Raw genomic sequence first — 14,791 nt, 5'->3', positions numbered from 1 at the left:
CAGACTCATGGTATAGTAAATACAGAATGTGACTGATAAGAGACTGAAAAGAAACACATGCTGAACTTGAACCTAAATGCTGAATGTAGGTGGCACCTATAATTTCTGCATGTTCATTTTTTGATTTGTTCTCTTGTTTCTCTGTTTTCAAGTTCAAGCTATCCTTCTATAAAACACATTCATAACAAATGAATCAGTAACTCTTTAGAACCAGCAACCAACATACACACACACACACCCACACACACACACACACACACACACACACACACACACACACATAAATGCACAAAAAGAGTAGAGAAGAAGGAGATGACCACTAATAGTATTCAAAAATCATTTTGAGGCTGGGTTTTTCAACACACTGTGTGTGTGTGTGTGTGTGTGTGTGTGTGTGTGTGTGTGTGTGTGTGTGTGTGTGTGTGTGTGCGCGCGTGTGGGCGCGTGTGTGCTTGTGCGCGTGTGTGTGTGTGTGTTTGTGTGTGTGTTTGCAACAGTCATCTTTCGGATAAGATGCCTTGAGCAATCAGTCTTGTTGTAGTGGCAAGAGACCAGTGTGTTTGATTGAAGGGTCACTTTATACAGCAAAGGGCCTACTCTTATTTCACATAGTCAACACAACGGTCACTCTCATTTTCTCCTTGTGTTTGTTGTCCTTATCTCTTTCTTATTCTGTCTTTCCTTGCATCTTCTCTGTTTCTGTTAAGAGCTGTGCAATCTTACAGAATCAAGATGTTTTTACTGATTTTCCAACACTAACAATAAGCTATCATGTTCAGCTGGAAAAGAGGGGCTCTACTGAAAGCAGGGTCATAACGCTGTGTGTATGTGCATGTTTGTGTGTGTGCAAGTGAGAGAGGTTATAATATATCAGTAAGTCTGACGGCTCCTTGAGGCATTCTCTTTACATATTTTTTGGGTCTTTTTCCCCTTTTGTTTTCCCCTTCTAACCTCTGTCTACAGTTCTGTTTCCTCTCTAAGCAGAGCCATACCTAGGTGAAAGGCAATCTTTTGGGATGCAGTTGAGCAAGGACTTTGATAATGCCAATATGAAAATGACAAATGTATTATAATCTTTCTTTTGTTTATTTCTTTTTTGCTGCCTGTTTTGTTTTACTCTCATCTGTTCCCATTTCATCCCTTCATCTCTTTTTCACCACCTCCATCTTTCCTTCATCACCTGTTCTCTCCTCTTGTCTCCCTCTCACCATCTTCTCTCTCCTCATAGCCCCAGACGGGTTGTCATCTCCGACGCTAGCACATGCAGCCAGTGACAGTCTGAATGTATCCTGGTACCCTCCTGCCCACTCCAACGCACCAGGCCCACTCCGCTACAGCCTGCAAATGAGGACATCCCGACAGAGGCCAGTGATAAGGTGAGAGAGAGAGCTTTAAATGCACACAAACAGTACATAAACATGTGGATAAGTTTGCACAAAGTTGTCCACAGCACATGCAAGTGGTCTGAGACAGAGACGTGATAATAAACAGCTATAAGAGAATGACAGACACACACATTCTCAGATACATATCACATATATTCACCTAAAAAATGTGAGCATACACATATGCATACACATGTACGTACAAAGGGGTACATTATACAGCACAGCTGAATATGTCACATCAATATGACAGACCATCAGAAAAACAGAGAGGGAATGAGGCGGAGAGACGGGGGTAGAGTCAAAAAGACAAAAAATCAGAGACAGGGCAGAGGGAGATAGAGAAAATGTGATAGAATAAAAAGAGAGAGAGGGTGTGCATCTGATATGTATTCATTACATGCTTCCTGACAACAAATTGCAATTTAATCCAAGAAGAGGAGGCTCTCATTCTGTGGTAATAAATAAATGACTAGCTACATGTATTATATATCAGACAGCCATGCCCTCCTCCTCTTCTGCTATGGAAATCTCATTGTTCCCTGATTTATTCATTCATTCATCCCTTCTATCTATCTGATGCTAAATGGTCAACGGTCCCTCATTTATGACAATATTCTTTTACTTTGTCCTAGATTCTTTTGTATGATTATATGATATGGGATCAGGTAGGACAGGGGGATATGATAAAAAGCTTTGAAAATATTGTAGATATTGCCAAGATAGTCACTGGTTAGTGAAATGTGTCTCTTGACTTTGATAATGTCACACTTAAAATAAAAATAAATTTAGAAAGAACAATGTGTTTTCTTGCAATAAGCATCTACCAAATATATGAGATTTAAAATGTACTAACCATGTTCCATACACAAACTGTTCAGTACAAAACTGTTCTATTCAGGTAACCTTTTATTACTGAACACTAGGTAAATGCTTTGTGGTTGTTCACATCTTTGTCATCTTTATTTCCTTTTCTTTCATCTCTGACCAAAATTCCCACACCATTCACCCTGGAATGGTCGCTACATGTATGCTATAAAAATGGTTAATTTATGTCGGCAACATAATATTGGGATCAGTTCTATATTTAATTTTTGTGTAACAACAACATGCAGGTCAGGAACTGACACTCTGGGGAGCTGCTCAGTGCTGAATCTCTGTGATTGGGCATGACAGACCAAAACAAGCGATCATGGATAAAGTTGAAAGTAAAATCATTTGGCCCCAGGTAGAATTTAAAAAGTTGCTAAATATTTAATTTTTTTTAAATATTTCTAAATATTTCTAAATATAAAAATAAATCATAACATAAACCATGGCCATGACAAATGGCATCCATAGCAATGGTAAAGTTCATACTTTTGTCATAAAGGTGTAAAGACTTACTTGGGATTTTTCTTTTTCGTCCAAAACTGCATCTACATTGATATAGAATAATATACATATACATCAAATGTCGGTCAGATCCAATTATTCATCAGGAACAGTGCATGTGGCGTTCCCTAGCTTTAAGTACTAGATCACCATTTGTAAAATAAATTATTCACTGTCTGTGTTTGACCATCTGTTTGATTCCTCCACAGCACATTTTGACCAAATCCGAGTGTGTGTCAATACATGTAATTATGTCTGTGTCCATCTATTCCTAGGCTTGTAGAAAATGCAACAGACACCTTTTCTTATCACGTAGAGGGCCTGTTGCCGTACACGCAGTACCTGTTTAGAGTGGTGGTTTCACACACACATGGGCAGACAGCTGGACCCTGGGCAACCCTAAACACTGCAGAGGACAGTAAGTATACGTACAGTATTCATACACACAAATGCACATGTAGAAATTTAACATTCACAAAGCATAGATGAATTCATTCACACATCTGTTCCAGTGCACACAGACAATGCAAAAACAGCAAAACAGGAAAGCCACTGATCAATAACCGTGACAAGAAGACATAAATTATTCCCTTGGTGGTCATAAACAGACTTGTTGTTGCTTTAGAGAAACACTCACTGCTGCTGTTCTATAGGCTGCTTGTTGGCAGTGGTTGGTGGCAATGTGTTTTCATACTCAATTGTGCTGCCTGGGTGCTCATGTCAGTAGTCCAGCCGAGTTTTGCAAGTGACTGGGTGGCAGGTGGCTGGCAGCAGCTGTTTGCTTGTTGGCCTCTGCCATCAGTTGGCCGTCAGTGCTGCTGAGTCAAAGTTAAACTCAAGGAGTCTGACAGATCTCCTGATTTTAGGTGATGATCTAAACAATACTCTCGAACATTAAACATATGGCCTGTGGTGTGGAAAATAGAGCCTCTGCCCAGTTTTCTTTTATTTCCTGGAAGTCTCCAAGGTTTTATTTTATACAAGTGTATTCATTTCTTGATGTTAGTGGAGGTGCTCAATATGATCGAGACAATAAGGATGAGAGACTGCCACAGAACGTGCTAAAAACGAAGAAGGTGATGGAAACATGGGCACGAGGAAGATCGAGTGAAACACATTGACAGAGTGAGATTTGCATACTGTAAGGTGTGTGTCTGTGTGTGAGTGACCTAGCCAGTGTCATTGTGGGCTAATTGCTGTAATAGAATCATATTAGCCACTGGAACAGCCTCCTCAGTGCAAAGTTATAAATTAATTAGTACCACGCTATTATCACATACATTATCATTAAGCAGCTGAGATTTGCATACATTGGATACATGCACATGTGTACACACACAGAGCTGTGTTCGTACACATATGTGTGTGGTGTACGTATACATACACATCCACATGAACACAAGTGCAATTACACACACTGTTACAAGCACAAACCCATTCAGACACACACAACTGCAGACATTTAGGATGCATTAAATTATCAGCCTGTGCTTTTCTCTTTGCTATGCAGAATTGAATTCCCTCTGGCAAACACACACAGACACATACACACACATTCTCTTAAACAGTCAGCTTTTATAAAAACCCTTTTTCCAGGTACTTGACAATTATGGAAAAGGTGGACGACATTTGTGTTTTTGTTTGTGTGTACACCTGTGTTGATGTTGATGCAACTCTACCTCTCTCTGTCTACTTGTGTGTGTGGACTGTAATAGATTTGACTGTACCCCATCATTCAAACCTCCGTTCCTCTCTTTCTGCCTCTCTTAGACTCCAGTATACACACACACACACACACACACACACACACACAAACACACACACTGAGAACATGTGTCATACACACACCTCCTTGCCCTCCTTATCAATCACACACCTTGTGCTCACAAGCAACAACACACAGTCATGACGTTTCATGCAGACAAACTACCTACTTCCATCTCTGTTTAACTGGAACTGAACTGGAAGGGTTGAAGTTGAAAAAGTCTACAAAACAAGACACAGCAGCAGATCAATCAGCGTTAATCAATAATGTGTTGTCTAAAAGTACTCAACTGTGACAGTCAACATTTGTTTATTAAAAACACAAAAACACAGGGCACTGGGATGCTACTTAACCTGCACGCAGTTGGCCATTTAAACATAGGAAATCATTTTGTTTATGTGTTATGTGTTATAATGATTTCAGATGATTACTAGTAATTACTTGTCTCATTTTACAGTTGAATTTTAACATCCATTCATGGAAATACACTATTGTTTAAGTGTGAAAATGTGCAATCATTTTAAAGTATGAATTAAAAATTCTTTCACCACAATAATAGAAAACATGATAGGGATTGAAGCTTGTAATAAGAAGGGATTTAAAGCCGTGATGGGAGAAAGCCAAATGTAGCCAGACTGGATTTTCCTAACATTGATGTTTAATTTGTCACCATAAACCCATCCTCTCGTCATCTTGGCAGTGACAGGAAAGGCTGCACTCTCCTCCTAATCTCCTCTCCCGCATTCTACAAAAAATGACAACCTTAGCAGGCACTTGTACATTTCATTCAGTGTGATTTCATGTATATTAAGGCCAGTGGGTATGATGTGATTGTTGTCTTTAGGGGCAGTTATACATAAAGAATTTACTCTCACAAAGTACATAAAATCGTAACTTGGCAATAAACCTGAACATTCACAGACATAAACTCACACACACATTCATATCACATTCATATATATGATCAAGTGACATAGTATACTGTAGATCTGAATACACATACTAATTTTTTATAGTGTAGTGGTCCTTTGGGTTTTACCTCTTTTGGAAGAGATCCCCCTAATTTGATCTATGTGTATATGTGTGAGCTGTAACCTTGCAAGGCTTCTATGTTGTTACAGAACTTTATATACAATACTGCATGTTAACATGGACCCTCATTAATAATATGGATCCAAGGATATATACTCTTTTATTACTTTAGCCCCCTCTCTGTTTCTCCTAGCGTTTTTTTGTATATTTTTCTCCTTTTTCTGTCCTCCTCCATTTGTCATACCTCTTTCTCATACTCTTTGTGTGTCCTTTTTTGCAGAATGGATTTCACATCTTATATTTGACAAACTAGCCTCTTGACTATTTAGAGAGAGACTGGAGAATAGAGAGAAAAGAAGATAAGAAATGGGGAGAAAAAGTGAAGAAAGCAAAATAAGGGGGCAAAAAGGTAAAATGAGGAATTGAGGAAAAAAAGAGGAAGAGAAGAGGCGGCTAATGACAGAACAGAGAAAGAGAGACCCACACTTCCTCCTTTCCTTTTTATCATTCCATTAAATTTTTATATCCATCTTTTTAATGTAATTTGGTCCCTATGAATTCCTGCCGCTGCAGAACAGACAGACGGCTCCTGTGAACATAAACTCTAGCTGTGTTGGACAGCTCCCTTTCCTCTGTCTACTCCCATGTTCACACCAGCTAAGTGATCTAAGAGAGAGAAAGTGTGTGTGTGTGTGTGTGTGTGTGTGTGTGTGTGTGTGTGTGTGTGTGTGTGTGTGTGTGTGTGTGTGTGTGTGTGTGTGTGTGTGTGTGTTCTGTGTGAAAAATGCATGTATGTGTGTTATAGAGAGTATGAATAAAGCACTATTTTGACAAAATGATTTTAGCCAAGCAGTCTTAGGAAGCGAGAGTGTGTGTGTGTTTGAGGGAGAGAGAGAAAGAGAGAGAGCATTAAAAATCACGGTTTTACCAAACTTAAATTAAAGCAAAGAAGGAAGAAAATGGGACAGAGATGAGGTTAGAGGTAATGACAGAACACAAAGAATTCATGTTATTTAATGAATGAGTGACTGCATTAATAAAATAATACTCTACCTTATTTCCCAGTATTCTGTTCACTTAGCTCTCTCAAGGAAATGTTGAAGTAATATGAGCATAATCCCATTATTATTTATGCATATCATGAGATAACTAGAATATTTGAATATATTATGTACTCTATATTATATGCTCATTACCTGCATATAACTGTGCATGTATTTACATGTGCAGTTCTTTAAGTAAAAACTCTCAGCAGTCAGTTGGGTTCCTTACTAAACCCAATCATCTCCACTGATTCGACACACTTGCATGTTTCTACGTTATATTTTAAAAGCCATACATCTTGGCAACTTTTTGTTTGCACTCTGTAATGCAGGATCCATCAGGAGGTTAGAATTAAATATATCACTACAAATAGTCAGTGTCCAAAAAGGATATTGAAAATTGTGAATGATTGACATTTCAAAGATATCGTGATGGTCATAGTTACTTAAAGGCTAATGCACATCTCACATACTCATGATGTTATGGATACAAATCAAGTTCATGACCTTGGTCATACATCATCCTCTTTCTCACTGCCTCTTTGGTGTCTTCTAAAGCAGCAAGTAATCTGTAGAAAAAGCAAAGATATGAAATGCAATGTAAATTCTCACCGTATTGCTTGTCACGTTTTGACACTGTGTCGTAAGCATCTTGATAACAGTAAAGCTCAGCGTTTGTCCTCATTATGACTCCTAGGAGCCTCGACTCACCTTCAAAAGCCCAGTCACCCACCCACACACACACACACACACAAACACACACGCACGCACAGAACCCTGCACAAGGCTAAAAAATAATACCCCTCCTATGGTCTTCACACAGATGTACACACTTAAATGTACACGGATGGACCCTGACCACGCACACACACAAAAAAATATGCACAAGAAGCCACATAACATGTATACAACCACAAGTACACATGCATACGCACAAACACACACACACACACTCCTTCGACCCCCTCTCCCAGCCCTTGTCAGTTGATTGTGTTATTACTATGCTAACCAAATCCTTATAAATGTGATTTAAAGCTTGGCGGCCCTGCACTCCTGTTTTAGCCTTCTGCTACTGTTTTACTGGCAGGAGGAGGAGTAAGGGTGGGAGGTGGGGAGGGAGAGATGAAGGGAAAGGGGGACGAAAGAGGGAAAGGCATGGGGAATGAAAAGGTTGGAGAGGCAGGGGAGAGAGAAAAGGTAAAAGGGTATTGGAGACAAGAGAAAAGATGAGCACTTGGGAGAGGGAGGATGAGAGATGGAAAAATGGAAGAGGAGAGCAGGAGGGAGAGGAAGAGGGAACGGTAGATAAGGAGTCAGGAAACCGGAGAGAGTGGTTGCTACGCATTCCCTCAACACTCGTTCCCTCCTATCCAGAGAGCAGTAAAGCGTCAGTAAAATAAAAAAAAGGAAAAAAGCATCACCTGCATCTTAAATGAAAATTTCAATTGAAAAACTTAACAGCCCTTCAAATTGCAGAATTTTACACGCGCCAGTAAAGCCTAAATAACACTCAACACTTAGAGGGAGGGGGGTGGGGGAAGGGAGGAGAGAGGGAATGAGGGAGGAATGGGGGGTAACAACAGGGGTTATTTTGGTTGGTTGATGGGGGCTGGATCAAGGTGACTGGTTTGTCTTTTGTGGTGAAATTAATTGTAGTTTAGGACTTTGTGTCTGTCTCCCTCTCTGTGCATCTTTCATGTCTGTTGTTGGAATGGACATCGTGACTAGACAGGACAAAGAAAGGCAGGCAAGAATAGTGTCAAATGGATGCAGAACCTCAAATTAGACAAACAGGTAGAGAGACACCCCAACCCTCCGCAGAGATGAATGAGCGTGCAGCGAGGCATGAAGAGAGGCCGGCAGACAAGCACAGAGGCAGACAGGGGTACGGGCTCCTTGGTTATTCGTGGGGTTCAGTGGACCTTTGGTGGTAATTGAATCAGTGTGAGTGCTGAGTAGAGCTAGCATAAAAACCTGTTAACCCAAAAGGTCAACTCTCTGCATTGTTTATTTAGGAGGGAGCCCAGAGAGAGAGAGAGAGAGAGAAAGAGAGAGAGACCGCTACACAAAGCACAAACAAGAGAGAGAGGTGGTGGGGAGGAAGGAGGGAGGGGGTCAGAGAAAGGAAAAGAGAAGGAGGAGGAGACAGATAGAAGGAAAGATGTGTTGTTCATGGGACCATTTGTGATCTGTAAAATCAGCCAAGCTTTACATTACCATTTTTACATTGTTGTTTATTTGTGTGGGAGATAGAAAAAATGTCTCTGACTCTCTGTCTCTCTCTTTCTTTCTCTGTCTCTCTCTTTCTTTCTCTCTCTGTGTGTGTGTGTGTGAGTGTGAGTGTGAGTGTGTGATTGGCTGCCATAGTAATTCATCTTTGTGTCTGTACTGGTGATGTGCGTCTCTCTATATTATATTATGTATATACATGTTTATGTATACCTTACATGGCCAAACTCAATGACTCTTTTTTGTTAATTGCTTATAGGACACGAAATAGTTGCTTTTATAGATAATTAGGGTCAGTAAATCTGACACACTAAGATTTTCAGAAAAGTTTCAACTTTTTAAAAGGGTTTGAAAAGTATGAGACAAAACATTTTAATTGTGCTTAACATTACACAAAGAATAATTTTAAACTTTTAAAGAATTTTAAAAAATGAACAGAATGAGAACATCCTGGGCCAAACACTGAATGTTAGTTGGCCTGTGAAGAGACAGTCAGTAGATAGTCTGCAAAATATGCACATATTGTACGTACACAACTGTTGTCTCATGCATTCATACTGACAGACACATATATAGTGCTTGTGCACTTTATATCTAATACAGTCATGCACGCATACACTCATCTTCTGTCAATCTCTGTCTCTTTCTGTCTCTCCCATGCACACACACACACACACACACACATGCACACACACATACCACACTGCCATCTGGGAAAGCCGTTAGCGGTTAGCGGTAGCACTTAGCGACGCAGCACGCTCCCTCAGTCCGCTCAGTCACCTTGATCTGCTTGCCCTTCACACAGCACCATTACTGCTATACTGCATCACTGTGGGTGTGGGCTTGAGTGAGTGTGCGTTAGAAGAAGTGTGTGTCTATGTATATGGACATGCATCTGTGTGTGTCCATTACAGAGCAGTATGGTGGGATGTAAATGCCGAGGGAGGGGGGGGGGGCATTACCTTCAAATGAGCTACCGTGCAGTGAAATAGCTCTCTGACTAGTTTTGTGTAGGTTCCTGCAAGAACATGTGCAAGTCATGTGACGTGTATGCTTGTGGCCTTCTGATGTGCATCTCTGTCTGCCTGCATACTTCTAATACTACTTAGGATCATTTTGCGTTCTGGACATGAGAACTTAAGGCGCTCCCAGGTAATGAAAATGGCAGTGAACATGAAAACACAGTGCACCCCAACCCAGTGTGTCGTTGGGCTGAAGTGTTCCCATTAACCCAGTCTGGCCAACACATCACCTCCATCACCTGAATTCCCTGCTGAAAGAGGCACAGACTCACATTCAAACACTCACAAGTACTGCATGAATCCATAAATACAATCTTGGGTTGCTTGGTGAGAAATTGAGAAAAAGAGTTTTCATGTTAATCCCTTGAATAGGGATGACAAAATTACTCTTTGTCCTTCTGATGTCATTCTTGATGTTACTTGTCAAATAATTCTTTAGAACAAATCCTCTCTTCTCACTTTTATTTCTCATTCCACACAAAGAGTATGTTTACCTCTTGCTTTTCTTCACCTCTCCCTCTCTTCATCTATGCATCATCTTGCTTGTCTGCAGGTCCAGGACCAGTCGACAGCCCAACTGTATCAGGGCTTCATCCTCGAAGTGTAACAGTTACCTGGGTTCCTCCTTCACAACCAAATGGCATTATCAGCAGTTATACCCTCTATCTTTGGCCCAGCTGTACCTCTTCTTTAGATTTCAAACCCAGCTCGGTCTCCAGCTCCAACACAACCCTCAGCTCCTGCTTAGGTCCTTCCTCAGGCCTACTGCCCAACACTGCAAATCTCAACTCTGGTCATAGCCTCAGGCCAACAGCCAGTCTTACCTCCCCTGGCTCAAGCCACATCCCCATGACTACTTTCAACACAGGCACTAATGGCAGCTCAAACACAATCCAAGGCACTCGACCCAACCTTGTTCCTAAAACTTTCTCTAGCTTGAAGCCTGTTATTACAGAAGACAACCATATTGAGTCCACTCGTGTCAGCAATACAAGCCAAGGTCCCACTTCCATTTCATTCCACCACAATGAATCCAATACCACCAGTGTAAGCCCCAGACGTTTAGTCTATAACCCAGACTACAATGCAACCACCTCTAACACTGAACCTTTTATAATACAAGACCCATTTCAAAGCCCGATCTCCAGTTCCTTTAGTGAAGCGTCAGACTTAAATGCATTCCCTCTGTCAGTCACTGTTCCAGGGAACACGACTAGCTACACTTTCCTCGATCTACTGCCATACCACACCTACAGCCTCCAGGTACTATATAGTATAATGTATATATAGTATAGTGTATATAGCACAGTATAGTGGAAGATTATAACTTTATGGTGACGTTCTGCTAGAATACAATACTGTATTGTATAATACAAAACATTTAACAAAATATTATACAATTACAAAACATGTAAATACAAGTTATAATGTTGCAGTTAAACAATGTTTCTCTCATATCATGCTCTAGTGATGAATATAAAACAATACCTAGATATTTTCCTGGCATTTCAATAATCATCTGCCATGATGATCTTGGCAGTTGAATGTGCCAGAATTTGAACTTGTAAAAAGAAAACTGTTAGCATTATTGTGGTGTTACAAAATTGTTCTCCAATATCTAGGTGGAAGTGTGCACCAGTGTGGGTTGTTCAATGTCTGGGATGTCTCAACTGTTTCGTACCCTCCCCGCTCCGCCTGAAGGGGTTCCAGCACCTCACCTTTACTCCGACACACCCACCTCTGTTCTCTTGTCCTGGGGTGCACCAGTGTTGAGCAATGGACCACTAGATCGGTGAGTGATGACTGCATGCAAATCAATCCATGTGTGACTCTCATATTTGTATGTAATTATCTTTTTTGATTTCTACTGTATCTTGTACTGAGGGTAGGTGGCTGATTGAGCGTAGAGTTGCTGGGACCAAACAAGTCTCCACAGTGGGCCATCTCCCACCAGATTCTCCACCTCTTTCCTTTCTGGACTCTTCATCAGCTCTCAGTCCCTGGACTAGCTACCAGTATCGACTTGTTCTCCATAACCAGGCTGGCAACACCGCAGGTAAGACCATAATGAATTATGACCTGAAATTAAATTCTTCATCCGACCAAGATATGTGTAATGGTAATTCCCAACTTTGTGATAAACATAAAGGTGAATTCTTCCACCCCGTGTTTTTCACACTAGGATCTTTAACAATGATTGTTACATTCTTGCAGGACCCTGGGTCAGTATCACCACCAGACCTTCTCGGCCAGCTGGTCTCAATCCACCGAGGGTGACGGTATTGGGGCCGGATTCATTTCAAGTAAGGGTGTCTAGCTGATTTTTTAAAACTAAAAAACTAAGAAGTTTACTAAAAACCCATCGGTTTGGTTTGGTAGAGCTAATATAATCTAAGCCAGTCCTGCTGCTAATGAATTACAATATTTCCTATTTCATTTAAAGGTCTCAGAATCTCAGAATGAGTGTGTAGACTTTATAAAGTGTTTAAGTTTCTTTAATCAGACAAAATATACAAAACATATAATACAATGAGAATATCCTCAGTCACTCCGGGTTAGACAGAAGTGTGGAGTAGAAAAGACAAAGCAATGTCACACTGATTCTTCTGTCTTTCCCTTTTGGGATTTAATGAGAAAGAAAAACATTCAACTCAAGGTCCCCTTCAGAAAATGGGTGGGGCTGTGACCCTGTCTGAGGCAGCTTCCTTCCTGTCGGCCATTTTGAAGGAGGGGCCAGAGTTAAATTGCAGCACTGGCTAATCCCACATCAAGACCTATCAGTGAAAGCCCCTGAAACAATATTGTATGCAAGCACATACAGAGACGCACGCACACACACACACACACACACACACACACGCATGCACTCACAGCCCTGCACTAATGCTAACTGCAGAAAAATGCTAATGCCTGTCATCATTTCAGATCCGCCCCTGTCATCTCTGCGGCAGCACAGCTTTAGGGGTCACAGGTCCGAGAAGGAAAGTTTTCCTTCCTGGTTGTTGCTAATTGGACAGATAGGCAGGCCGCTTCCTGGTTACCAATTGACCTTGACAACACAGAGAGGATTTTGAGTATCGCCATTCAGTCTCTAAATGGTTTCTTTTTCTTTTCTCTCCTTCGTTGCATATATCACTCCTTCCTCATTGAATTATTCACTCGCTCATTCTCTCTTACTATTACCCTGTTTATATTTTCTTTTCCATTAGCTTTTGAGAGTTTTGTTGTTCTTTAAGTAGTGGCATGGCATCTAGCGGACTGATATGGTAAAAAGAGAGTGATGCAGTAAAGCAAAATGACATCACAGACACAAAATAGATTTTTTGGGGTATACACACATTTTACATCAGAAGTTTGCCGAGGGGTTGTGTACAAAAAACTTAAGGTTAAATAAGGCAACATTTGCAGATGTGAATGATAGATCTGGCTAAATGCCTTCGGTTCAGTTTTTTTTTGTGTGTGTGAATTCTGCTTCAGTCTAACCTAGAAGTGATTATTTCTCGTCCCGGAACCATAGATTTTTGCCAAGATAGTTGTGGATTTCATGGTATTTAGTTAGTAATGCTGAAGGCTTGTCAATAAACCAACCATCAAGAATCAAACCATTATTGTGATTTGAGCTTGTCAGGATCTGTGTTATCCACCATAGATAATTTTCATTTTTAACTACAAATCAGAGAAAACTGAAAGATTTGAGACTTAATTCCAAATTCTGACAATATAAATCTCCTCCATATGCGAGCAATCATGTCAATGCATGAACAAGAATATTTTACACTTGTATTGTCAGCTATAGTGGTTGGCATTCTCTTAGTACCTTGGAGTTTTCTGTCAGTATAGTAGCATAGATGCTCAAAGACACACACACAAAAACCACATCCTTACACACACACCTATTCTCTTTCACTCTCAACTTTATCATCCGTCTCTCTCTCTCTCTCACTCATATACACATAAACACATATACAAATACACACACACATACTGTACTGGCCTTAGACCCAGTGCTCCGTGTCAGCTCAGGGTCTCCGCTGTCTTCACCATCTCCAGATTACATCAGGCTATTCAATCTGTAAATGACTTCCACCACAAAGCACACCCAACACGCACTTTGGGAAATGAGCTACCTAACTCAACATGACCCTGCCTCTGTGTGTGTGTGTGTGTGTGTGTGTGTGTGTGTGTGTGTGTGTGTGTGTGTGTGTGTGTGTGTGTCTCTCCTGTATTATCTCTCAGTGTCACTTGTTAAATGAATATCAAGGTTGCATAAGAAATAATTAGTCTTGACGTTCATTCATAATACTCTCATCAACACTGACCACTTAATCACCTAAACTCTCAACAAGCTCTTAACAGATCGGTTAATGTACATGACAGTTTGAATCCATAAGTGTGTTAGAGCGTACAGTCAGAGACACAGGTGTGTGTGTGTGTGTGTGTGTGTTGTGTGTGTGTGTGTGTGTGTGTGTGTGTGTTTGCACGCGCACACATGTAGTTTTTGAATTTACATACACCAGATATAGGCGTGTGTTTGTATGTGTATGTATAACAAAACATTTATTTTATAGATGTCTGTAATTCAAATATGTATAGGTGTGTGTGTATGTGTTTGTAAGTATGTGTGTGAGTATGTGTGTGTGTATTACTATTTGTGCGTGTGCCAGTTACCCTCATCCTCACTCTGAAATGCTGACAGACTGAACTGTTTCCAAATCAGATGCAGTGCTCAACGACAGCAAGCTTTTGTTTTTGCATGCAGCAATTCCATTACCAGCCGCTTTCATTATTTTAGCATGGTGTTTGTGCACGTGCGCGTGTTTCTGTGTGTGTTTGTGTGTACCCTCTTTTAAATGTGATGAAAGGAATCTTCTGCTCAAGTCAAAGTCAGGTTATCTTTCCCCACAAGAGAATTGAACACACACACACAAAACACACACACAC

General features: G+C 40.6%; 1 protein-coding gene across 1 annotated transcript in view; it reads left to right on the top strand.

Annotated features, from left to right (window-relative positions):
- ush2a (Usher syndrome 2A (autosomal recessive, mild)) overlaps positions 1–14,791 on the top strand; it is a 205,466-nt gene that overhangs the window by 105,378 nt on the left and 85,297 nt on the right. The window contains 6 exon segments of the mRNA XM_056372888.1: positions 1,229–1,376; positions 3,035–3,177; positions 10,404–11,113; positions 11,473–11,642; positions 11,740–11,906; positions 12,065–12,153. Coding sequence (XP_056228863.1) covers positions 1,229–1,376; positions 3,035–3,177; positions 10,404–11,113; positions 11,473–11,642; positions 11,740–11,906; positions 12,065–12,153 — 1,427 coding nt within the window.

This window comes from Seriola aureovittata, chromosome 1 (genome assembly GCF_021018895.1).
Source record: "Seriola aureovittata isolate HTS-2021-v1 ecotype China chromosome 1, ASM2101889v1, whole genome shotgun sequence".
Taxonomy (NCBI): Eukaryota; Metazoa; Chordata; class Actinopteri; order Carangiformes; family Carangidae; genus Seriola; species Seriola aureovittata.
This window is presented reverse-complemented; position numbering and strand designations above follow the sequence as displayed.